At 36.9% G+C, this 27,694-nt stretch overlaps 1 protein-coding gene across 5 annotated transcripts in view; it reads left to right on the top strand.

Moving 5' to 3' along the window:
- LDAH (lipid droplet associated hydrolase) overlaps nucleotides 1–27,694 on the top strand; it is a 152,065-nt gene that overhangs the window by 8,221 nt on the left and 116,150 nt on the right. For 2 of the 5 annotated variants that reach the window (XR_003115341.1, XM_025354638.1), the window contains exons 2-3: nucleotides 10,871–11,026; nucleotides 21,833–21,976. The exons of 1 other annotated variant lie outside the window; for it this stretch is intronic. Coding sequence is in view for 2 of the 4 variants with exons in the window: in XM_025354638.1 (XP_025210423.1) it covers nucleotides 10,873–11,026; nucleotides 21,833–21,976 (298 nt within the window). In the remaining 2 variants the exon portion in view is untranslated. The remainder of the gene's footprint in view (nucleotides 1–10,870; nucleotides 11,027–21,832; nucleotides 21,977–27,694) is intronic. 2 more of the 5 variants (XM_025354640.1, XM_025354639.1) reach the window with 2 other exon arrangements.

Here is a 27,694-nt window from a genome sequence, read left to right as displayed (position 1 = left end):
TGAAGTGCTTAGCACAGTACCTGGCTTACAGAAAGCACTCTCAGTTATTCTTACTGTTGCCTTGGTTCTTACGCTCTTGGACATTTGTTAATATCTATTTTTAAAACTTTATCACCATCCTGCAACTTTCTTGAGACACTCTTCACTGGCTTACATTACTTTACATGTCTTAGTTAATGCCTATTTCTAGTTGTTCCTTTTTTATTTTGCTGATGTCTTTTTTCCTTACCTATGGATATTGCTCCCAAAATATAGCAGGAGTTAACCAAAGAAGCTTTTGAATTAGGGTGACTGGGAGAATAGTGGTTCTATATATGGCAGCAGAGAAGTCATGATGTAGGGTTTATAGGGTTGATTTTTAAAACAAGATGATTTTGATATTTGCCATTTTTATGCATCAATGAGGCATCCAGATGAAAATGTTCAATAGCTGGAAAAACTTGACAGGAACTTAAGGAGTAGATATAAAGAATTCTCCCACATGGCTAATTCTCGAAGTGGATGTAATCTCCGAGGGAGAGCATATAGAGAAGTGAACCCAGGGCAGAAACTTTGGGAAAGGGAATAGGGGAGGAAAAGGTTCTCAATGAGGACTGGGAGGTGGCATAGAAGCCAAGATAGAGAAGTTCTTTAAGAAGCAGCTGGAGAAACTGTATGTCTACTTTGTTCTGTCTTGAGCTTTAGTTCTGTGGCTCACATTGTCTTCTGGCCTTGTTCCTTATTTTCTTGAAACTTAAACTACATTTTAAACTAATCCCAGCTTCCTTTCCTCCCACTAATTTCCCTTCTTTTATATTTCCCCTATATGTATGTGAGTAGCGCTTTCATTCCTCTCATCGTTGGCATCAAAATCTGTCATCCCTGCCCCTTTCCCGTCCCTGGTTCTCCATATCATTACCAAGACTTTAGACTCCCATTCACTCCTTTTTCATTCCTACTCTTGCCTACATTTGACTGATTATTATCAAAATAATCTAAAGAAGATTCTTTTGAAATAATCTAAAGATTATTTTGATAGCTTCCAAACTCTAGTGTAATCTTCTGTTTTTTCTGTCTTTCATAGTCCTCTTTAAAAAAAACTAGTTTAATCCAGTCCCTCTCCCTTTTAAATCCACCAGATTCTCTTTCCTACAACATTTTCCCAAACTGTTCTGAGGAAGGAGATGAGGTGTTAATGAGAGAGATTAGTAGGATCACCATTAATGAAATATAGTCAAATCAGATTTTAGAAGGTCGTATACCTTTTTGGCACCAGGGACCACTTTTGTGGAAGACAATTTTTCCACAAATGGTGGGGAGTGAGGGTGATGGTTTTGGGATGAAACTGTTCCATCTCAGATCATCGGGCAGTAGATTCTCATAAGGAGCACACAACCTAGATCCTTTGCATGCACAGTTCACAATAGGTTTTGTGTTCCTGTGAGAATTTAATGCCTCCATTGATCTAACATGAGGCGGAGCTCAGGCAGTAATGCTTACTTGCCGCTTATCTCCTGCTATGTGGCCCGGTTCCTAACCAGTTCCAGTCCATGGCCCGGGAGTTGTGGACCCCTGTTGTATACTATGTCCCCAGCTTCAGCATTCACAGTTCCTATCGATGTGCTTTGAAAAAGTTCCTCAGAAGTAAAGCTTACGTGCCTTTGTGTTTAACTTAACTTTGCAGATTGTGTTTTCCAAGGAAGGCCACAATAGTAACTCCCATACCACGTGTTCTTTTTACAATATGACTTTGACACTTCTACTGACCCCTCGCAGTAGAAATGTCAAAGTCATATTGTACAAAGAACATGCTGTCTTTGAATATTGATGGGCTTCTGTCTAACATGGAAGTGATGCTATGTGACTTTTGAGGGTAGGTCATAAAAGGATACAACTTCAATCTGGTACTCTTGAGACATTTGCTCTTGGAACCCAGCCACCATTTTCTGAAGAAGCCTAAAGCAGCCCATATTGGCAGGCCAAATGGAGAAGGCACTTGCAGGTGTTCCAGGCCAACAGCCTATGTGACAATAGCATCAGTCACCAGGCATATGAATAAAGATACTTCCAGATGACTCCTGCCCCCAGTGATCAGGTCACACCCAGTTGCTGAGTTTTCTCAACCAAGGCCCCAGACTTTGGATCAGAGATAGGCTATCTTTGTTGTGCCCTTTCTGAATTCCTGACCCACAGAATCCGTAAGCATAGTAAATGGTTGTCTTAAGCCACTAAGTTTTAGAGTAATATTTTAGGTAGTGAGAGTAACTGGAACACCCAATGTTTCCTGAGAATAGTTTATTTTCTGAAGTGTGGTAACTAATAGCTTGTGATACATGTTCCTTGGAAAAACTGTTTGTGGAATTACTGGTTTTCTAAATTTTTAGCTTGCCATTCAAGGCCTTCATAGTGAACAGTAGGACAGCTTCAGTATTGGCCTGTGCATATCCAGCAAATCAGTCTCCTCCCTGAATGGTATTTTATTTATAGTTTCTGTATCAGTATTATTTTACTCTTCTAGAAAGCCCTTATGTTCAGCTGCTATTTGATAGTCTCTTTTGTAAAGTGCCTGTTCAAATATTTTGCCCATTTTTCTATTGAGTTGTCTCTTACTGATTTGTAGAAGTTCTTTGTAAATTCTGGATATGTGCATGTTGGGAGAAAAATCTATATTTTATATCCTATGTGTATATATATATTTCCCAACAACAGGCTCGTATTCAGAATACTATACATATGTGTATATATGTGTGTGTGTATATGTATAGTGTTCTCCCACTCTGTAACTTGCCTTCTGACTCTCTTAATAGTGTCTTTTGCTAAATACAATTTCTTAATTCTAGTGGAGGATGGAATTTGAAAGTATTTTCCTTTTTTTTTTTTTTTTTTTTTTTTTTTTTAGATGAAGTCTTAAGTCTTACTCTGCCACCAGGCTGGAGTGCAGTGGCACGATCTTGGCTCACTGCAACGTCCAACTCCCTGGTTCAAGTAATTCTTCTGCCTCAGCTTCCTGAGAAGCTGGGATTACAGGCACGTGCCACCAAGCCCAGCTAATTTTTTTGTTGTTGTTGTATTTTTAGTAGAGATGTGGTTTCATGATATTGGTTAGGATGGTCTCCATCTCCTGATCTTGTGATCCACCCTCCTCAGCCTCTTAAAGTGCTGGGATTACAGGTGTGAGCCACCACGCCCGGCAGTCTTTTCCTTTATGGCTAATGTTTACTATTACCTTGTTTAAGAAACCTTTGGCCACCCTAGGCTCATAAAGGTATGTTCCAATGTTATCTTTTGGAAGCTTTATTATTCACCTTTCACATTTAGATCTATAATATACCTAGTACTATATTTTGTCTATGATGTGAGAAAGGAGTCAAGATTCATTTATTTTCCGCATCCAGTTGAACCAGCATGATTTATTTGAAGGACCTTCTTTTCCTTACTCCTCTGCAAGAACACCATTGTCATAAATCATGAAGATACATGTTTGGATTTGTTTCTGGATTCCCTGTTCTTGTCCACTGTTTTGTCTATTTTGTCTGTCTTTGTATTTAATAATGGTATGTTTTTATTAAACCTGGATATAGGGTAAAGTCCTCCAACTTTGTGGTTGTTCTTCAAACTTGTCTTGGCTATTATTATTATTATTATTATTATTATGAGATGGAATCTCGCTCTGTCGCCCAGGCTGGAGTGCAGTAGCACGATCTCTGCTCACTGCAAGCTCCGCCTCCTGGGTTCAAGTGATTCTCCTGCTTCAGCCTCTTGAGTAACTGGGACCTCAGGTGCCCGCCCCCATGCCCAGCTAATTTTTTGTCTTTTTATTGGAGACGGGGTTTCACTGTGTTAGCCAGGATGGTCTCGATCTCCTGACCTCGTGATCCACCTGCCTCAGCCTCCCAAAGTGCTGGGATTACAGGCGTGAGCCACCACACCTGGCCTTGTCTTGGCTATTCTTGACTTTTTACACTTCCACATACATATTAGAATTAGCTTTCCAATTTCCATTTTTAAAAAAAAGGAAAGGGAAAAAAACCTGATTTGGATTAGAATTTTACAAATCTAAGAATTAATTTGGAGTTTATACTAGTGAGTCTTCCAGTTCATGAATATGGTTTGTCCCCTCATTATTTAATTTGTCTCAGTAATATCCAGCAAACCATTTAGCTTTCTGTGTAGAGGTCTTACACATCATTTGTTAGATTTATTCCTAAGTATTTGATTTTTTTGATGCTGTTGTAAGTGGTCTCTTTTTTAAAAATTTTATTTCCAAATTGTTTGTTGTTGGTATATAGAAATATATTTGATTTTCATATATTGACCTTTTAGCTAATGACCATGTTGCATTCACTTATTAATTCAATTAGTATATGTAAGGATTTTTTTGCATTTTCTATGTATATCATCATGTTTGTGCATAATCACATTTCCTATCCAATCTAAATACATTTATAGCTTTTTTTGGTTTCTTATTGCATTGGCTAAGACTTCAAGTATAGAAGTGTTGATAGCAGACCTCCATAGCTTGATCCCAAACTCAGAGAGGGTTTCAATATTTTACCCGTAGTAAAACATTTACTGAAGATTTTTAATACTTGTATTATATGAAAAAATATGTATTTCATGTTTATATTTTATGAAAGATTTCTTTATTTCTCACTTTTTAAGAATTTTTTCATGACTCTTGGATTTTATAAAATATTTTCTCTATCAATTGAGATGATTATATAAGTTTTCTTTACCCTGTTAATGTGGTAACTTAAACTGATTAAATTTTGAATATTTAAACAACTTTTCATTTCTGGTATATACACAATTGGATTGTCATCTATTACCCTTTTATATAGCGCTAGATTTGGTCTGCTAATATTCTGAATAGTTTTTGCATCTATCTCAACCTTAATTATAATGTACATTTTAAACTAAAAATTACAAAGAATTGCTGATTTCATAAAAAGAGTTGGGAGGTGTCCCTCTTTTTCTATTCTCTGGACAACTCTATGTAAAATTGGTATTATTCCTTCCTTAGGTGTTAATTTCATCTGGACCAAGAATTTTGTCTTAAGGTATAAGTCTATTAAGAGTCTTCTAGTCTTTTTTGTTTTTGTATCTGCTGGGTTCGGTTTGTTTGTTTGTTTGTTTGTTTGTTTTGGAATTTGTCCATGTCAAGTTTATTGGCATACATTTCTTCATAGTATTTGTTTATTATTTTTTGATGTCTGTAGAATCTGGAGTGATATCCTTTTTTCACTTCTGATACTGATTGATTGTGCCATCTCTTTTCTTGAGAAGTCAAGGGTTTGCTTATTTATAGGTGTTTTCAAAGTAAAAACTTTTGGGTTTGCTAATCCTCTCTAATGTAAACTTTTTTTCCTATTTCATTAATATCTACATTATTATCTTTTTTCTATTTTCTTTATTTGGATTCATTTATTTTTTTTTCTAATTCCTTAAGCCAAATGGTTCTTTTATTTGCAGCCTTGTTTTCTAATGTATGCATTTCAAAACTTTGAATTTTCCTGCATTCATATCTTTATCTGCGTTTCATACATTTTGTGTCATATTTTCTATTCTCTATTGCTTCTCTGCTCTCTGCTTATTTCTATATTAATTATTTTCTATATTTTATTAGTTCGTTTCACAGTCTTGTAAATTCTTTCAGTGGTTACGGATTTTTTTAACAGATTTTTAAAAAGTTTTTCTGGCTTTTCTAATTGTTCTCAATGGAAGATTATTTGGGATATACAGATCACCAGCATGTTTCTGTTGGCTTGTAGGCCAATTTTTTAAAATGACCAAATAAAACTTCTGATACCAATTAAAAATTTTGTATTTCTGCCCTGGGCCTTTAAAAGTCAAACCTGCACTTGACCAGTCACCATATATTTTCCAAGTAGGTTTAATACTAGTGCCTAGGAATAGCACTAATGAAGGTTCAGACACATGCAAAGTATATGCTCTGCTGTATGTCATTGTGGCACAATAACAGAGTCCACAAAATTGTCCACATTTGATATTATTATGTTTAAAGTTTTTGGCATTTGAGGAAGTTCTGCTGTGTGGCATTGTGGGACAATAACAGTCCACAAAGTTGTCCACATTTGAGAATATTAGGTATAAAGTTTTTGGCATTTGAGGAAGTTTTAGAAGCTTCCTGTTCATCTTACATATGTAATAAATAATGTAAGGTATGATTAGATATTGTTGGTACTTTAACTTTGAAAGAAAACCATCTTATTACCTCTTTTTCAAGTTTTATTGAAAGATTGGACATTTAATTGAAAACTATTTGGACACTGCAACACAAACTTTAAAAAAATTATAATCTACAATTCTTACATGAATAAAGCAGTATTCTTACCAAGTAGCCAAAGTAAAATGCAGACATTTTACTGTATGCTGAAGCTGATTAAGATGTATTATTTATAACTCCACTTTCAAATATTTTATTTATTAGTACAGTCTTACTGTTCTCAATGGCTAACTTTATAATAAATATTGTAAGTATTTAACTACATAGAATCACTTAGTGTATATTAAGTATATATTTAAACATATAAATATAAATAAATCAGCCCATGACTTTATATGTTTATATTATAAATACTATAACAAATATTATAAATTTGAACCTCTAAAATTTACACTAGTCAAATTATCTAGATTTGTATGAGATTTAATTGGAAAAAAACCCTAGAAACCCATTAAGCAAATTAAAACCTATATTTAGGAAAATAGTCTTGCCTAAGGTGTACAAATTGTATCCACGCTTGGTTGTTATCCAGCACAAGTCTTGCTGCTTACCAAAATTGATTTTATTAAAGATTGCTTATAGGCTGAGGCTGAAGGCGTGCCATTATCCTTTACCAATATATAATTACAACATGCCGTCCTTTGTTAATCTGACACTTATTTGAAGAACTGAACTACCTTGGATTCTTAGGTAAGAAAGAGTTTTAATTTTAGTGCCTCAGATTTTCCATTGCTGCTTTTACATGGGTGTGTGAGATTCAGAAATATGAGAGTGAAGTAAAATAAAAGATGCTTTATAAATACATGGAATTAGGTGCCTGCAGGGGAAGCTACACAGCAGCTAGCCAGCATTTTAATTCGATGTTTCTCAGCTGTATTTTATTTGAGGTGTTAGAGTTGTACTTTTTTGTTTTCTAATGTTTATAGACTGAGCTTGATTTTCATATCTACTTGAATTCTCATTGATTTTGTGGCTAATCAGTCTCCCAAGATGTCATTTACTTGAAGTTAAGTATTGATATTTATGATTTGAATATATTTAACAACTTTATAGTTAATAACTTTAAATTCTCTTCTGGTGAAAGTATTCAGTTTGGCCAGTGTCTTCTCAGTCAGTGCTCTAATTTAATACAGTGTTTACTGCTAAATCTAATATTGTTTCTAACACATTATAAAGGTCAGAACTTATATAAATATACTGTAGTTTGTGATAGTTTTGGAGATTGGGCTACAGTGGCATTTATTAGTGAAGTAAAAGATCAGTCCATAAGAAAAGATGAAGTGATACTTTATTTAGTCCATATATTTTTAATGGACAGTGGTCTCCACTTTCTAAGTGAGGATTTTTCATTTTTCTAAGTATTCTTAAGAGAATCAGTTTTGGACTTCTGGTTAAACATAGAGGTTAGAATAAATATGTTTATTTCTTCCTAAATTCACTAAATTGACAGAATAAACAATAAAGGAATAAAGAGAATGGAAGAGGCAATATAACATCAGGCTAGAGAAGTGAAATTTTAGAAATGTTAGAAAAGAAATGCATAAATTATAACCAACTTAGAGCAGTTTTGATGGAACTTAATATTTGATCATTATATTGAGTTACAATTTATTTAATTATTCCTTAATATTGACTCATACATATAATTTTTTTAGTGTCTAATAATGGGTTATCATAATTAACCATTCATCTATCAATTACCATTTAGTTTTTTCAGCTTTTCACTGTTACAATTAGCATTCCATGTATCAGTCTTAAAATATTTTGGGTTTTTTCCAGAATGGAATGACTGAATCAAAGTTTATACCTTTTATGAGTATTGATCCATGCTGCCAGATTGCTTTGCAAAGCCATTTTTATTATTACCATCAATGTGTGGAATTTCCCATTTCACTACTTCCTAGCCAGCATTGCATTTGCCTTAGGATGTTCAATCTGGGAAGGGACACATAGCCCTTGCATCAATTGCTTGTCTGGGGTGCTGTGAGAAAGTGTGGCATGACATGAGATGACAAATTTTACCAAGTGGAGCTTAGCTGTGTGCCTTTACCACTGCCACCTTATAATAAAGACAGATGCTGTGAATTTAGAGGAAGAGGTGATTTCCCTTATTTACCTGGGGTGCTCAAGGAAGGATTCATGTAACAAGTAGAATTTGAGCTGTGTATAATGAGGGAAAGATTTATAAAGAAAAATTTGTACAGACACATGAGAGGTGTATCAATCTGGATCAAACCAGAAGACAGAAGCCACATAGTAACTAAAATTGTTAGTTTAACTTAAAGAATTATTAGGGTATGATAGGAGAAAAACTATGAAGTCACTCTATACAGAGAACTCCAAAAGGTACCCTAGGGCTGAGGAAAAGTACCCAGTGAAGGATGGAATTGAAATGAGATTCAGACCTCATTGAAAGTGTGGCTATAGCCCATTGGATGGTAGAGAAGTTTGCTGGGTTGTCTGAGCCAAAGCTGGTGCACACAGTGTCAGCGGGTGAGTTAAGACTGATAGGACAGCATGCAGAGGGAATCAGGGCAGTGCAGCAGGGCCACAGTAACAACCCTTGGGGTGCAAGTGAGTTGAGGTTGGCTAGTGAGTAGAAGGAGTTGGAGCACCACTTTAGATACCACTGGAATTACAAATTGGAGAGGCCTTCCTGTGTAGCAATCTAGAGCACTGCTGTGTACAGCTTGGGGCAGGGCAATATACCAAGCTGCTGTGTGGAACAAAGGTCAGGTGGCTGACTGGCCAAGCTGGTGCATGTGGGCTGAGGAGAGGGGATGGGGAGTAGCCACTTGGTCTGGGGCTCCTGGATATAGTGCTGCTGCTGCCTGAGTAGAGAGCTGGAGAAAGAAAGCACACAGCAGCTAGCCAGATGCTGGAGAAAGCTTTCCCCTGTAGGCACCTAGTACTAGAGCAGTGTTGTTTTTCAGCCTTGGCATTATTGACCTTCAGGGCTGGATAATTATTTGTTGTGGGGAGCTGTACTGTGTATTGTAGGATATTTAGCAGTATCCTTGGCCTCTATTCACTGTATTCCAGTAGTTCCCCAAGTTGTGACAATGGAAAATAGCTCCAAATATTGCCATATGTCCTCTGAGGGCAAATTGTCTCTAGTTGTGAACCACTGCAATAGAGAAATCTCACAGCGGTGGAACAGTGGAGGGGTAAAATATAAGCTCTCCAGAAACCTGCTGAGAAAACTTCCTTCTGCAAAGCCTCTCCAGTGCACTCTATTGACAGAGCTTAGCATCATGTCAACTGGCAAAGGAAAAATATTTTAAAGGCCCAGATCCACTTTTCCAGATAAGACAATGAAGGATGAATTTGGAGTAGAGAGGCAATAAACTGACAACTGTACAAAGTGCAGTTATAGAATTAAATATGGTTGGAGAATTAAATATGAGCAAAGTTGTAGAAGCAGAAAAGCATAGGGGCACTAGGGAAATTCAAGGACAAGAAGACTAAAGTACAAGGCTGATGTAAAGTGGTAAGAGGAGAATAAGCTAGAAGGGCCCTTGGAATCTTAACTCTGGCGTGCTTTGAGTGAGTGGAGGAGAGGGGAAGAGAAAGACAAAGACCAATGAAGGTTTGAGATTTGGTGCTGTCAATAGAGAAGGAAGGCAGAGGCAGCAGTGGAGGAGTGATGGAAATAATTGGGGCCTACATTTTTGCACATAACAGATTACTCAGGAAATGGTTTGTGATAGTATATCCTGGGTTTTTTTTTTTTCCACTTATCCATTTCATAATTTAATGTAGTGCTTTAATACATAAAATATGCTTATTGGGGCCGGACGTGATGGCTCATGCCTGTAATCCCAGCACTTTGGGAGGCCGAGGCGGGTGGATTACCTGAGATCGGGAATTCGAGACTGACCTGGCCAACGTGGCAAAACCCCATCTCTATTGAAAATACAAAAATTAGCCAGGCATGGTGGTACATGCCTGTAGTCCCAGCTACCCAGGAGGCTAAGACAGGAGAATTACTTGAACCTGGGAGGCAGAGTTTGCAGTGAGCCAAGATCATGCCACTGAACTCCAGCCTGGGTGACAGAGGGAGACTCCGTCTCAAAAAAAAAATATATATATATATATACACACACACACACACACACACACACGGATATGTATATATACATATATATACATACATACACACACACATATCCACACACACACAGAATTTGGGACAAGAGAAGAGTAATACGAGGAAATAAGAGACTATAGGGAGTTCATTGTCCCTCTTACTCTTCTATGGGGAGAATGCAAGGGCAAGCCAGAACCTCTGCACTTTCTCACCGGGTGAAAGTAGGGGAACATGTCTCATGGTAATGCACAGAGCTAAAAGAGAATTCCAGCAGAGGGAAAGTGGAAGTTACGGTTTTAACTCAAACGCCTCTGTAGTCTTTTATTTTGCCAAGGATATGTCTCCTCCTTTCTAAATACTCTTGTGGTTTGTTTTGCTTGTCTTGCAATCTTATAATCCAGCATCACTGAATGGTCTTAAAGTTTCCCAGATGTCCTTGTGGCATTTCCTTCTAGGTATATTGAAATTTGCCCTTTTTTATTCTTGAATTTTGTCCTTGGCTCAAGGTTTTACATTTTACTGACTCTTCATACTACTTTTCTCCCCTTATTTAGAAATGGACTCAGAACTCAAGGAAGAAATTCCTGTGCATGAGGAATTCATTTTGTGTGGTGGAGTCGAAACCCAGGTTCTAAAATGTGGGCCCTGGACTGACCTCTTTAATGATCAAAGTGTCAAAAGGCCTAAGCTGCTTATTTTCATTATTCCTGGTGAGTATAAAAGTCTGGATGAGGAGACATTTTGTAGATACTCATAACTATGTCTGATTTTAAAGTATAGAGAATTTGGTAAATATAGAAAACCTTGAAGAAGGAATTAAAATCGCTCGGCCCATTGTTAACAACCACCCTTAATATTTTGATGGCTGGACTTTGTGTTTTTCTTCTATGTATTTACATTATGTTGTCTGTTATGTGTGTGTGTATTTGTGTGTGTGTTTGTGTCACAGTTGGAAGTATATACAAGATACGCAGTTTTGCAATGTGGTTTTTAAAGCATTTCTTAATATTTAAAACTTCATCAATATTTTTGCCAGTTTTCTAAACTTTTTCTGTCTCATTTCAACATGATTATATGTTTATTATAGAATATTTGGCTGGGTGCGGTGGCTCACGCCTGTAATCCCAGCACTTTGGGAGGCCAAGATGGGCAGATGCCGAGGTCAGGAGAGACCATCCTGGCTAATGTGGTGAAACCCTGTCTCTACTAAAAAACAAAAAATTAGCTGGGCCTGGTGACACATGCCTGTAGTCCCAGCTACTTGGGAGGCTGAGGCAGGAGAATTGATTGAACCTGGGAGGCAGAGGTTGCAGTGAGCCGAGATCACGCCACCATACTCCAGCCTGGGCAACAGAGCAAGACTCCGTCTCAAAAAAACATTTAAAAAAATAAAAATTTTTAAAAAGTAAAAATTAAAAATTAGAATATTTATTCTGATGTTTGGCAGCTGAGTAACTTTTGCTAGATCACTGTCAATAGAATGTTAGGGACAGATGCTTGAGCAATGGCAGGTATTCGAAATGCATTTTAAATTGTGAGTTTGAACATACATGTTTATTCTTATTCTGTGAATTGTCAGTTTGAAACCCTTGCCCATTTTTCAATTGTGTTTTCAATGTTTTCCTTATTGATTTTCAGTTGATTCTTACACAACTGTAAAATTGTGTTATATCTGTCATACATGACAAGAATCTTTCCTGGTTTGTCTTTTGACATCATTTACAATGTTTATTTGGTTGTATATAAAGTATCATTGTTATGTGGCCAAAATGCTAAGTCTCTTCCTTTAAGACTTCAGGGTTTTATGAGTTTCTTAGAGAGGAACTTTCCTCTCTAAGAAGGAAAGTTGGCTTTCCTACTCCAAGATTATAAAACAATTCTGCCATATCTTCTAGTGTTTTTACAGTTTCATTTGTGATCTTGAAATTGATGCATCTAGATTTTAAGGGCAGGGACTAAGGAAGGGATCTAGTTTTCTTCTCCCTCTCCTTTGATGGCTTATTGCATGGTCCACAACCATTTATTATATAATCTGCCTTTCTCCTACTGGCTTACAATGCTGTGTCGTAAAGTAGGTTATCCTGTGGCTGGGAGTCTCTTTCCATGTTTTTTACCTCTTCATGTGTTCTTCATGTTTTTTAGTAGCTGCAGTTTTATGATACTTTTACATATGTTTTGGAACTTGTTCATTTTTATTCTTTTCCAGAATATTCTTTAGCTTCTTTTCTTTTGGCTGCAGAATATATTTTTTGGCTTCATTAGGAGGAAAAAAAAAAGCTTAAATGATCTTTAAAGTCAACTTTCCTAAAATTGATCTCATAAAGACAGAGAGTAGAATGATAGATACTAGAGACTGGGAAGGGTGCAGGGCTGGGAGGAGGGATGAAGAGGTAGGTAAACAGGTACAAACATACAAGTTAGATGAAAGGTATAAGTTCTATTGTTGGAACTTATTTATACCAACAGAATTGGCATAGTCAGCAGAGTAGACTGACTATAGTTAACAGTAGTGTCTTGTATTGGTATAAAGTAGCTAGAAGAGAGGCCTTGGATTTTTCTCAACACATAGAAATGATAAATACTCAAAGTGAATGTACTAAAACACCCAGACATGATTTTTACATGTTCTATACAGGTAATAAAATATCACATGTACCCCATGAATATATAACATAAATATCAATATATTTAAAAAATAAATAATAACCAAAAACATCAGCTTTTCTAGTTCCAACAGATGTTCTCAGAGGCAATCACTTTGAACACTGGTATATTCCTGTGATATTTACTCCACATTCCTTTATGTTTTATTTATTTATTTATTTATTTATTTATTTATTTATTTATTTTTTGAGACAGAGCCTCACTCTTTTGCCCAGACTGGAGTACAGTGGTACGATCTCAGCTCACTGCAACCCTCTACCTCCTGGGTTCAAGCAATTCTCCTGTATCAGCCTCATGAGTAGCTGGGATTACAGGTGCCTGCCACCATGCCTGGCTAATTTTTGTAGTTTTAGTAGAGACAGGGCTTTACCATGTTGGCCAGCCATGTCTCGAACTCCTGATCTCAAGTGATCTGTCTACGCCAGCCTCCCGAAGTGCTGGGATTATAGGCGTGAGCCATCGTGTGTGGCCTTTACTCATTTCTAAATGAAATACTTGTATTTCTTCTTCTTGAGTTGTTTTTTGTTTTGTTTTGAGATGGAGTCTCTGTCATTTAGGTTGGAGTGCAGTGGTGTGATCTCAGCTCACTGCAACCTCCGCCTCCTGGGTTCAAGCAATTTCCCTGAGTTTTTTAATATTAGATATTATCTGTTATCTTCTTCCATGAAAGAAAAAGGTTAGCTTTCTTATATTTTCCCTTCTCCATACACAGTCATATACCCCTCCTTCTCTATCTTCCTAGTATGGGAATATTGCAGTTTTTTGTTAGGTCAATATTCAGTGTTTTTATTATTATGACTATGTATTATATTATGTATATTGTATTGTATCATATTATACATAGCTAAGCCTATAGGGAATTATGCATGCTTTTCCTTTCTTATATATTTTTGTTTGTTTTCCCTGGGTTAATGATGTTCTGTTTTTTTTTTTTTTTTGCTTAGTTTTTTGTGCTTCAATCACTCATTTATCCTAGAACTATTCTCTAGAAGTGAAAAAAAATTCCTTTCAATGCATTTGAGTCATCAGTCAGTTTTCGGAATGCTCTGTCCTTTGGCTCCTGTCTGGACTGATTGCTCCCCAGGCCTGCTGTACAGTTGCCATCCTGGGGACTTCTGTCACTTTCTCCCGGCTTGGATCTCCCGTTTCTCAAATCCCACATTTTTATCTTTCTTAGTTTATTCTCTTGTTTTTGGTAGAGCATGCATCTTCTAGTAGCTTCCTTAGAAGAGGTACAAGAGAAGTAACACGGCATGCTGGAAAGTGTCTTAGCCTCTAGGTTGGAAATAATTTTTCTATAGGAGGAAAATGGAGGGCGTTAAATAGAGGGCATTAATCATTGTTTTCCAACACTCAGAGTTGCTTATAAGAAGTATTGGTATCATTTTCTGATTTTCGCCTTTTGTATGTGAAGCTTCTCTACCCACATTTTGGAGACCTTTTTTTGTTCTGAGATTCTGAAATTTATCAGTGAAGCACATTGGTGTGAGTGTTTTTTCATACAATGTACTTGGGTTTTGGTGGGCCCTTTTAAGCCAGAAACTCATTTCATTCTAATAGCTCTTTGTTTTTCTTTTCTTTTTTGTAGTCTCATGTTTAATGGATGCAATATCATTTTCTTTTCTTTTTTCTTTTTTTTTTTTTTTGCATTTTAAGAATTTTCACTGTGTTCCTTTTTGTTTGTTTGTTTGCATTAGTCTTTAGTTTTCCTCAAATGCCTGGCAATCCTTGACTATCCATTCATGTTTAAGAGGAAGACAAAAAACAAAATGGAAGCTTTGTACTCAGAGCTGGGGCTTATCCAGAGGTGTGTCTAGGGTAATTTGCCATCCTAGCTTGCCGAGGACCAAGAGGTTTTCTCGGACATAAGACTTTCAGTACTAAAACCATGACAGTCTCAGGCAAAACAGAGGGGTTGGTCACCCTAGGTGGGCCTCATTCTAAGGTGATCGAGTAAGGACCCAGCATTTCATTAAGGGATTTCCAACTTTGAGTGTCTGAAAGCTCTTTCTTTTATTGTTCAGTTTTCCTGGGGAGGAGTCTTTCAGGCTCCTGTTTGAGGAATGGAAACCTATCTGTTAATGTTCAGAAAGGAACAGGGGAAAGGAGGTGTTGGGAGTTTCAGTGTTTGATTATGCCTAGTCCAACCTCTTCTCAGTATGGTACTTCCATTCTTAGCTGGACTAAGATTCCTGATCCAGAATTTCTCTTTGTTTTAACCACTTCTGGGAATAAACTATTCTTCTGCCAGGATGTAACAGTCTTTCTGGAAGTCAGTCCAGCAGCATCTATTAAATAAAAATACACGTACTTTTCCAGTAGTAAAGGAGAGTTTGAAATTATAGGCATGGCAAGTGCTGGTTTGATGGAGCAGAGATTGGAATAGCATATAGCATAGGATAGAGAAAATAAGTAGAAACATTATCTTCAACTCGCGAGGGGATATCCTTCTAAGGCTAGAAAGGAGGAGGTGAAATTGGTTACTAAAATGAAGAAGTGTAAAGGCATATCAGAGGGAAATGAAGTCTCCTGCTTCCTGACCACTGTTTTCTCTGTTGACAGTTAAGATCATGTTTTGAATGCTAATCATTTCTAGCTCATGAAAAGATCTAGGCCTGTTATTCTTAAAGTTGGTGTCAGGATCAGAAGTATTGCTTGAGAACTTTAAAAATGCAGTTCCTGGGCCCTATCCCTGACCTTCTGAACCAGAAAGTCTGGGGGTTGGGCAATCAGTGTTTCAGCAAGCCCTCCAGGGGACTGTGATATGCATACCTGATCCAGGGTGGAGTCATGGGAATGAGTTGTTTAAGTTTAATGTAGGTGAAGTTCTTTGGATTTGATCATAATAATGATCATGGGACAAAGTTTTTGACTCAGTCAGTCTAACTGGATTTTGAAATGCCCTGACGTGACATGACAAGTGAAACTGTCATTTAAGGGTCAAGGCTTTCAGGCAATGTGTGAGTGACTAAAAAGTTGATAGATGGAAATGGATGGCTTGAGTCTTAAAGGAGAAGAGGTTGTTGTAATAGTGAGGTGAAATAGTAAGTGGGACAGACAACCCACCCACTTCCCCACTTGGGGATAGTATTTATTCACTCACTCTTTTATCCCAGGTGCTAGGAATGCTGTGTTGCATTAAGTCTTTTCTCTGATTGAGTTATATGTGGTGTTAGAGAAGAGTGACTGAGGTCTCTGATGAAGAGGATTGAAAGGAAAACAGCCCATTACAGGGGAGAGCCAGATTTCAGATAGGTCAGGAGATAAAGGGAGCATTCAGTGAAGACACTGAGGATGGAGGGAAGCATAAAACATTTGTGGTTTGACAGTCTCATTGTTTATAGTGCTTTGACATTTCCAGATCACATTTCATTTCCTAGTGTTCTTTTATGTTTGCCCTGTTCATTAGTTTGTGGGATTTAGAATTGTATTTTCTTTTTTGGCAGGTTTTTGAGGAGCTAATCTATTTACACTGTGGGAATAATCAGGATAACAGTATTTCAAGGATTGTGAAGCCATTATCACACCATGTTATGTCCATCTCTGATAGATTGGCATAACATTTCATTTTAAATCACATTGCTTTTGCAGCTAGCAAAATTAATTCTTCACTTCTAAGTTGGTAATGATAATGGTGAGTGAGTGATCAGATTGAAGAACTTTTAATTTAGTTTCATTTTTTTCCAATGAATTTTAGATCTTGGATTTCTGTAAAGTAATATTGTCCTTGGACTTCCTTTAAGTAGTGAAATGAACAAAGGGAATCAAATTGAGAACTCACCATAGAGTACATTGAATCATAATTCTTAGGAGGTCATGTGGAGATAAAAGAATCATGTGAAGTATCAAGTGCTGTGAGTACAGTGGTTGGAGATCCAGCAGATAAGGCTCCATGAATGAGTCCAATAGGTCTGTCTACATGGCAATCTATTATATAGATACTGTGCCATATTAACTTGATACGTGGCAGTTTTCATTCCCTTCCCTACAAAATTAACTGGAAGGCATAAGTCTATACTTGCAGTGTTGTATAGTTGGAGTTTATTAGCAGTCAGGGCCTAGAGATGATCCCTACAACTTCTGTTATACATTGCATGGGTATTTGACTGATTTGACTGTTACGAGCATGTTCAAGTGTGTGTTTATAACACATTTTGATGTAAACTTTTGATTAAATATTTTACTTGCATGTCTGCACTGGAATGTTTTCCAACATCCTTACACCTGGATCTCCCCTGTACCCCTCCATGTGTGTGTCTTGTTTAGTTGCATAAACATGGACCTTTTAATTTTCTTTGTGGTTTTTTAACAAGGAGGTTTAAGTGGTGAAGTATGAAGTACTGTATGCAATGGTATTTAAGCATTTTGCATTGCATTTTCCACTTCTGTCTCTGTTATGAGTTAGACCTTTACGTTACTTGCTATGCATTCAGATTGAAAGGATTTATTGTATGTGAGTGCCATGTGCCCAATCTAGTGCTGCTTGGTGCCACTGGATACAGGGAACTATAGCAAATGATGGCTACTTTTAAAGAAGTTAAACTTACAAGTTTGGTATGTTATACATGCTACAATATTAAGTATATTTCTGACAGGATAAAACTTCCATTTTTTCTGCATCTGTTGAGGATCATATGATTTTTCTTTTACAGTTGGTTAATGTGGTGGATAATGTTAATTTTTGAATGTTAAACCAATCCAGCATTCCTGTGATAAATCCCACTTGGTCATGATATATTATACTTTCAACATTTTGATGGACTCAGTTTGCTAAAATTTGTTTAGAATTTTTCCATCTTTGTTCACAAGGGATAGTGGTCTGTAGTTTTCTTTTTTCTTTTTCTTTTTGCAGTGTCTTTATGTGGTTTTGGTATGAGGGTGATGCTGGCCTCATAGAATGAGTTAGAATATATTTCTTTCTTGATATGGTTTGGCTGTGTTCCCACCCAAATCTCATCTTGAATTGTAACTCCCATAATTTCCACGTGTTGTGGGAGGGGCTCAGTGAGAGGTGATTGAATCATGGGGGCGGGTCTTTCTCATGCTGTTCTTGTGATAGTGAATAAGTCTTATGAAATCTGATGGTTTTATAAAGAGGAGTTCCCCTGCACACACTCTTTCTTTTTGCCTGCTACCATCCATGTAAGACGTGACTTGCTACTTACTCCTTGCCTTCCACCATGATTGTGAGGCGTCTTCAGCCATGTGGAACTGTGAGTCCATTAAACCTCTTTTGTGTGTGAATTGCCCAGTTTCGGGTATGTCTTTATCAGCAGCATGAAAACAGACTAATACATTTCTCTTCTATTTTCTGAAAGAGTTTGTATAGATTGGGCATTTTTCTTCCTTAAATGTTTGATAGAATTCACCAGCGAAGCTGTGTGGGCCTGGATTTTCTTTGTGGGAAGATTTTTAACTTAAATTCCAATTAATCTAATCAATTTAGGGGTACTTAGGTTATCTGTTTCTCTTGAGTGAACTTTGATAGTTTCTGTCTTTCTAGAAGTTTGTCTATTTTATCTAAGTTGCTAAATGTATTGCTATGAAAATTTTCGTATTTTTCCTAATTACTCTTTTAAGATAGAAAATTTTTTTTTAATTTAAATCTAATTATACCTTAACCCTGCTCAAACTCTTTTAATGTTAATTAGATTAAAAGCCAAATTACTTATCATGGCCCAAAAGGTATCAAATGATTGTATTTTTCTTTCTCTTCAACCTGATCTCATACAAGATTTGATATCTCTCGTTATGCTTTAGCCACACTGATAGATTAGATGCAAAGGGAGGAACCAAGGATTATGGACTGTCTCCCATTTCTTCAAGAGCTAAGATCTTTATTTCTTGAGGACCTTCTCCCTCCTTAGTATTTATTCTCTTCCCTCAAATTTTCACAAGGCTTATTTCTTGCCATTTTGGGGTCTTGGGTAAATGTCACCTCCTCAGACCTTTTTTTCACTGTATTCTCTTCCCCTCTCTATCATGTGACCCTATTTATTCCTTTTATAGGAGTTCTCACACTCTTTAATTATCTCACCCATTTAGTTATATGCTGTATATGTTATGTTCTCCCATTAGTACATAAATTCCAAAAAGGCCCTTATCTGTCTTTTGCCTGACATAGTGACTTTCATACAGTAAGTGCTCAATAAATAATTGAGGGCTAAAAGAAGCTGTAATTCTGAATAGAATGAATGAATATAAGTAATTGGCATCATCATTTACTTGAAGATGATAAAATTGTGGATCAGAAAGCTTAAGAACTCAGACTTAAACCCAGAGATAGGGAGAAAACTTTGTTTTATTCATTTATTTATTCTTCCTCATTTAAAAAAATACGTTAAGTTCTGGGATACATGTGCAGAATGTGCAGGTTTGTTACATAGGTATACATGTGCCATGGTGGTTTGCTGCACCAATCAACCCATCATCTAGGTTTTAATGCCCTCATGCATTAAGTATCCATTGTCTAGTACTCACTGTTTTTTGTATATCCTGTCATTGTAACTTACATCTAAATCATGGGGTTATCTTTGATGTCTCCTTAATGTTATACCAATTTTTAGTTGTTATAATAGCTGTAGTATTAATAGCTGCCATTTATGCAGCCCCTACCATATACCAAGTTTTGTTCTAGTGGCTATCCATTCGTTATTTCTAATGAAAAATGCTAACTACTTTATAGAGATATTGTAAGACTAACTAAAACAAGGAATGCAGAAGATCCTACACCAGATTACTGATATTTTTTAAAAATTCAGTCTTATGATTTTCTTTTGTATATACTTCCAGTCATCAAATAGTTATTTATCACTTGCCATATATGTGATGTTGGCTAGGTTATTTAACCTCACTGTACTTAGTTTCCTTATCCATAAAATGGAAGTAATGATAGTGCTACCTCATATGATAATTAAACAATACATGTAAAGCACCTAAACACTGCCTGGCATGTAGTAAATTATAGCACCTAAAAATATTAGCTATTATTATTTTCTAGCCATATGAAGAAATCTATGAGCAACATAAAACATGTGAATATGAGGTATAACACATTCCTAGAAGGTTATACTCAGTAATATAAAAATATACAATTTTTATAAATTAATATATTAATGAGATGAAATTTTAGTCACAATCTCAAAGAGATTTTTAAAAATTGAAACTACTAAAAATAACCCTAAAGTTTATGAGACCAGCTTAGAAAATTTAGAAAAAGAAAAATAAAGGGAAGGAATTTGCCCTACCGGTTAACATATCAAAAAAAAAAATGTAATTAAGACAGTATGGCCTGGCAGAGGAGAAAAGGAAAAATAAACTGAATTATTTGGTATAGGAATTAGCAAGCGAATGTAAAAAGGTAGTATTGGGTCAGAAGATATTTCAAATCAGTGCAGAAAGAATGGATTATATAATAAATGGTCTTGGAACAATTGGCCAGTCAGTTGGAAAAGAGTTGGATTGCTACTTAGTCTTTTATACTAAAAAATATTCTAAACTTACTGAAGACTTAAATGCATAAAACATGAAACAGTGCCACCCACAGCTTCCATAGATGTTACAGCCCCAGTGCTGTTATGCCCTTCCTCCCTTCTTTCTTCCTTAGCTATGCAGTGGCCAATAAACTGACCAAAGAACATATTTCTGCATTTGAAGAAGTTTTCATCCTATTTGACAAAGAAGCCAAAAGCACCATCACAAAAACGAATTTGGAACTTGGGTCACTAGGTCAGAATGCAACAGAAGCAAAATAATGTGGATGCCAAGGCCATTGTATAATACCATTAAAGCTAGACATTGTTGTACAAGTTTGAATACCTAACATTTATATAATACTTACTATGTTTCAGGCAGTGTTACAATGCTTTACATATATTGATTCACTTACTCTTCAAATGAGGTAGTACCATTATTGCACATTTTGTGGATGAGGAAACCAAGGCACAGAGAGGTTAAATAGCTTGGTCAAAGCTCACACAGTTGGTAAGTGGCAAAGCCAAGATTCCAACCCAGGTAGTCTGGCTCCAGAGTCTATGCTCTTAATCACTTTATTACACTGCTTATGTAGCAAACTGAAAGACATAAACAATTGAGTAGAAATCAGTGAAATTTGACAAGGATGACCGTGGTTATTTACATCAGTGCTCCAGAACCATGTCATGTAATTGCAGAGACCAGAAAGCCTAACGACATGAAGAAATAGATAAACTGATCAGAGAAGTATATACTGATGGAAATGGACTAGTAGCTGTGAAGACTTTATATAGATGATGATTACAAGATGAAAATCCCATTTCGTTGTGATTTCCCCCTATCAGATTGAATGTTTTTAAAAAGATCATTTATGTATTCTGTTTCTTTATAGCAAACTCATGTCAAAAATACCTTCTGCACACACATAAGAAAAATCTACATGTACTTGTGGACATTTGTTTCCCCAAAAGATCAAGCTGTACACCTGTTTATAATTGTACTATTAGGGATAAGTGACAAGGAAACAGTAGACTCCTTAAAGCTCTCCCTGTGCATGCTTCTTACACTATTTTGGCTGGCTTGTTTCTCTGGTTTTCATGCACCTTGTTAACTGAGCATGACCAAATCTTAAAGTGCCTTATATGCAGTATTACTAATTTTAGACTTTTTCCAGATGACTTTATCTGGAAGACCCTGAAGGGTGTTTAAATAGGGTACTGCTGTGATTTTAATGGAAGTTTGAAGATAATCTCTCTTGGGTACTCTGAAGAATTCAGAGGAAAGTGTGAAAAGAAACAGACCCATCTTTTCTAGTCTGCGTGTCATCTTATACATATTTATTACTTTGATTAATCTAAGGTCTGTGTTTCTTTTCTTAGGTAACCCAGGTTTTTCTGCCTTTTATGTGCCATTTGCAAAGGCTTTATACTCTTTGACAAACAGACGCTTTCCAGTTTGGACTATCAGTCATGCTGGGCATGCGTTGGCTCCCAAAGACAAGAAGATTCTTACAACATCAGAGGGTATGTCCTTGTTAATATCTACTTTCCTTTACAGTAAGTGGAGGGTCATGTTTCTAGCAAGCCTGCTAAGGTTAAGAGTTACACCAGTGGAAACCTGCTTGTGGCGTTAGGCCTGTGGTTCCATATTTTGGTAAACTTAGGATTTTTAGAGACATTTTAACTCTTTAGGTAGTTTTCTGTAAGAATATGGGTAGATACAGCAATCTATGACTTGCCTTCTTTATTTACCAATTAGTAATCAATTGTGTGTTTTTTGATCATGTATTATTTTCCCAGGGTTGTACTAGGAGGAATGGTGGGGAAAAAGCAGTCCCCAACCTTTTTGGCATCTGGGAACCAGTTTTGGGGAAGACAGTTTTTCAACAGACTGGGGAGGGGTGAGTGGTTTTGAAATGAAACTGTTCCACCTCAGATTATCAGGTGTGCAACCTGGATCTCACATGCACAGTTCACAGTAGGGTCCTCCTATGAGAATCTAATGCTGCCGCTGATCTGACAGGAGGCAGAGCTCAGGTGATAATGCTCGCTCGCCCATCGCACACCTTTATCTGTGTGGCCAGGTCACAGACGGGGGTTGGGAACCCCTTTTATAAACCATGTTCTTTACTTTAAAGAAGCTTTTTCTCTCATATTTAGAGAATAATTAAGTGATAAACCGTGGCCTGCTAATCATGTAGACACCTAAGGAGTAAACAAAGGAGAAACCACAGTGTGGGTTAGGAGAGACTCTGTGGAGTCTGCAAAAAACCTTGTATTTGCAGCTGACCGTTTAGCGGCAGGGAGCATGTTGTATAATTTTCTATTTATTTTCAAAATGGATTACCTTCCTTTATTGTATTTTTAGATTAAAAAGTTATATGTGCTTATTAAAAAATTTAGTATGGAAAACTGAATAAGAAAATAAAAAATCAGCATCCTATAAGTTAAAGGTTGAAAAGAAATACTAAAACTTCACAATGTTTTGTTTTAATTATGCTTAAACATTTTCAACCTAAAGCCTAACAGACATTAGCACCTTGGCACTAAGAGATGAGATTTTTCAATGAATAATACTTTGTGTAATAGCTCAGATATTTTCTAGCTGAAGTAAGCATCTAGAAATAGCAGCACCAGGGACCATATTTTTAGTGCTTTTTCACCTATGACAATATCATGATGAAGTGTGTATCTTAAATGTTAGTGAAATAGTTACATTTAGGTTTTGAGGGTATTTTTTTCAACATTTATTTACTTATTACTTGTTTAAAACTTGTAGGTGGCATATGTTATACATTAAGAAAATATTTAGCATAGAATGTTTTTTAAATAAATAGTGGACTTCCAGTTTCAGCTCTGACATGTAGAACTTGGAATTTGTCACTTCTCTCATTGCAATAAGAAAAAAGCTGAGGCTGAGTGTGGTGGCTCATGCCTGTAATCCCAGCACTTTGGGAGGCCAAGGCAGGTGGATCAAGTGAGGCCAGGAATTTGAGACCAGCTTGGCCAACATGGCAAAACTACACCTCTACTAAAAGTACAAAAATTGCCAGGCGTGGTGGTGCTCGCCTGTAATCCCAGCTACTCTGGAGACTGAGACATGAGAATTGCTTGAACCTGGGAGGCAGAGGTTGCAATGAGCCAAGATTGTGCCACTACACTCCAGCCTAGGTGACAGAGTGAGACTCTGTCTCAAAAAAGAAAAAAAAAAAAAAGAAAAAAAGCTGAACAAAACTAAAACTCATTTTTCTTAGACCTGTCAGAGAATTGAGGTCACAGGACAAATTGTCACCTGAAATCTAGAGAGACAAGGAAATACAATGAAGATCAGCTTATGTGAAGCAGAAGACACTAGTGCCATTGATGTAGAATACATAAATGGTGATTTTGATGAATTGCTGGGGGTAAAGTACAGACTATTTTAAGAGTAACAAACTTCTGCAAGCCTATTCTTGGGGGACTTCCTCACTTTCATGGGTATTACCTCTAGGAATCTTATCAGGTTCTTTTGTGAAAATTTGAGAAATGTCCCCTATGGTTTTTGTTAAGGGTAGAAGAGAAGTAAGCATTTTGCAGTATGTCCAGAATATTCTCAATAACATGGCTTACTTTCCAAGGGAAAAAGAGTTCCAGAACTTTATCCAACCTGGGGGAAAGGCAGTTAGCCAACTCCATCTTCCCCTAGCCTTCCTGTCTCACATGCAGGAGAAGAAAAAAAGATGACAAACACTTTTGAAGATCACAGCACAGGCATTCAGGCCCACTGAAAGACTGAGGTTTAATCTTTACGTTAAAGGATGCTTCCCTCCTCATTTTACCACCATGTCTATAGGCCTCTACCTTAATAATAGTACATTATAACTATAGGAGCTACAAGACACAAACTCTATTTAAGAAGGATTTCTTAGGGAAAACCAAAGACAACGGAGAAAAAAAAAAGCAAGAACATTAAAGGAAACTGAAGTTTCTGATACCTGTAGCTACAGAAAACAGTAAGCATAGCCCTGCCCAGGTGCGGTGGCTCATGCCTGTAATCCCAGCACTTTGGGAGGCTAAGGCAGGCAGATCACTTGAGGTGAGGAGTGCTTGACCAACCTGGCCAAAATGATGAAACCCCGTCTCTACTAAAAATACAAAAATTAGCTAGGCATGGTGGTACAAGCCTGTACTCCTAGCTACTTGGGAGGTTGAGGCGGGAGAATTGCTTGAACTCAGGAGAATTGCTTGAACCAACCTGGCCAACATGATGAAACCCCGTCTCTACTAAAAATACAAAAATTAGCTAGGCATGGTGGTACAAGCCTGTACTCCTAGCTACTTAGGAGGTTGAGGTGGGAGAATTGCTTGAACCCAGGAGGCAGAGATTGCAGTGAGCCAAGATAGTGCCACTGCACTCCAGCCAGGACAACAGAGTGAGACCCTGTCTTAAAAAACAAAGCATAGCCCAGCTTCTAGCCACATTAACATATAGCCTCACATAAAAGATCTATTTACCTCATTCCTATTACTCAATATATCATGTCCAGCTTTAAGCAAAAAATAAAATTAGAAGGCATTGTAAAAGGCAAGAAAAAAACAGTCCGAAGAGACAAAGCAAGCATCAGAACCAGAGTCAGATATATACTTTTTCCAGTTTTAGAAATATCAGATCAGGAATTTAAAGTAATCATGATTACTACGTTGAGGACTCTAATGGAAGAAGTAGCATGCAAGAACAGATGGGTAATGCAAGCAGACAGTAGGGAACTCTTAAGAAAGAATCAAAAGGAAATATTAGAAAACACTGTAACAAAAATGCAAAATGCCTTTGATGGACTCGCCAGCAGGCTGGATGCAGCTGAGGAAAGAATCAGTGGGCTGGAAAAATAGGTTAATAGAAACTTTCCTAACTGAAATGCAAAGAGAAAAAACAATAACTTATAAAAGTACAGCACATCCAAGAGTTGTGGGACAATTTCAAAAGGTATAACGTATGCATAATTGGAATACCAGATCAAGAAGGAAGAGAAAATGGAGAAGGTAAGAGTTGAAGTACTTAATGCCAGATGACAAAACACAGGTCTAGGAATCTCAAAGCACACTAAGCAGGGTCAATACTTAGGATCTACACCTACATATGTCATACTTAAGTTGCGGAAAACCAAAGACAAAATCTTGAAAATAGGCAGAGGAAAAAGCGCCTTACCTATAGAAGAACAAAGATGAGAATTACAGGGAACTTCTTGTCAGAAACCATTCAACAAAGAGGAGAATGGAGCGAAATATTTAGTGTGGAATGAAAAATAGCACTTACCTGGATTTATCTATCTAGTGAAATCATCCTTCAAAAGTAAAGGAGAATAAAGACTTTTTCAGACCAATAGCAGCTGAGGAAATTAGTTGCTGGAGACATGCTATGCAAGAAATATTAAAAGAAGTTCTTTAGGGGAAAGGAAAGTGATAGAGATCAGAAACTCAAATCTGTATAAAGAAGAGCATGGAAGAAGGAATAAAAGTTTAAAAAGTTTATTTTTCTTATTCTAAATTGATCTGGTAGATAGCTGTTAATTCAAAGTAATAAAAGTAACAGTACGTTGGGTGATTACAACATTGATAAATGAAATGAGTGTCAGTAATGTTATAAGGGATGGAAGAGAGGAATTGGGAATACTCAGTTGTAACATACCTGGACTAAAGGTGAAGTGGTATAGTGGTATAGTGTTACTTCAGATGAACTTAGATTTAGTATATATGGCAAATTCTAGGGCAACCACTGGAGATAGGGTGGAGTGCAGTCATCCAGGCTGGAGTGCAGTGGTGCCATAGAGACTAACTGTAGCCTGAAACTCCCGGGCTCAAGTGATCATCCCACCTCAGCCTCCCAAGTAACTGAGACCACAAGTGTGTGCCAGCATGCCTGGCTAATTTTTGTATTTTTTTTATAGGGACAGGGTTTTGCCACGTTGCCTGGGCTGGTCTTGAACTCCTGGGCTCAAGTGATCTACCTGTCCTAGCCTCCTAAAGTGCTGGGATTACAGGCATGAGCCACCATGCCCAGCCTCAGTAATCACTTTAAATGTGAATGGTCTAAATATACCAATTAAAATACACAGATTGTTGGAGTGGTGGGAGGAGATTCAACTATATGTTGTCTACAAGAAACCACTTTAGGACCAGGCACAGTTATACACACCTGTAATTCCAGCACTTTGGGAGGATGAGGTGAACAGATTGCTTGAGCCCAGGGGAGTTTGAGACCAGCCTGGGCAACATGGTGAAACTCCATCTCTGCAGAAAAATACAAAACTTAGGCATGCTGGCATGCACCTGTGGTCCAGCCTGCTCAGGAGGCTGAGGTGGGCAGATCACTTGAACTCGAGAGGCTGAGGCTGCAGTGAGCTGAATCATGCTGCTGCACTCCAGTCTGGGTGACAGAGTGAGACCCTGTCTTTAAAACAAACAAACATTTTAAAACAAACCAACAAAAACTTTAAATATAAAGACACAGATATGTTGCAAGTAAAGGGATATACAGAGATATACCATGGTAGCACTAGTCAAAAGAAAACTGGAGTAGCTATTTTAATTTTAGACAAAGCAGGCTTCAGAACAAGGAAAATGTCAGGGATAAAGAGGGGCATTGCATAATGATAATACCACCAGTTCTTCAAGGAAACATAACAATCCTTAACAAATATGTACCTAACAACAAAGGTCAGAATGCAGGAGGCAAAACTGATAGACTGCACTATTATAAGTGGAAACATCAGCAATCCTTTTTCTGTAATTAATAGATCCAGAAAACAGAAAGGTAGTAAAGATATAGTTGAACTGAATTGCACCTTCAGTCAACTTTATTTAATTGACATTTATAGACTACTTCATCTAACAACATACTTTTCTCAAGCATTCATGGAGCATTCACCAAGATAAAACATACCTTAACAAACTTAAAAGAGTATAAATTATACAAGGTATGCTCTTAGACCACAGTGGAATTAAACTAGAAATCAACAACAGAAATATAACTAGGAAATCCCATTATATTTAGAAGTCAAACAACACACTTTTAAATAACACATGGGTCAGTGAAGTCTCAAGAGGAACATAAAAATACTTTGAACTAAATAAAAGTGGCAATACGACTTATAAAAATGTGTAGGATATAGCAAAACTAGTGCTTAGAAGGAAATTTATAGCATTGACTCATATATTAGAAAAGAAGGAAGATCTAAAGTCAATTACCTAAGTTTCTGCCTTAGG

This window comes from Theropithecus gelada, chromosome 13, assembly GCF_003255815.1.
Source record: "Theropithecus gelada isolate Dixy chromosome 13, Tgel_1.0, whole genome shotgun sequence".
In the NCBI taxonomy this organism is placed as follows: domain Eukaryota; kingdom Metazoa; phylum Chordata; class Mammalia; order Primates; family Cercopithecidae; genus Theropithecus; species Theropithecus gelada.
The sequence above is the reverse complement of the archived record's forward strand: the minus strand, read 5'-3'. Positions and strand labels throughout refer to the sequence as shown.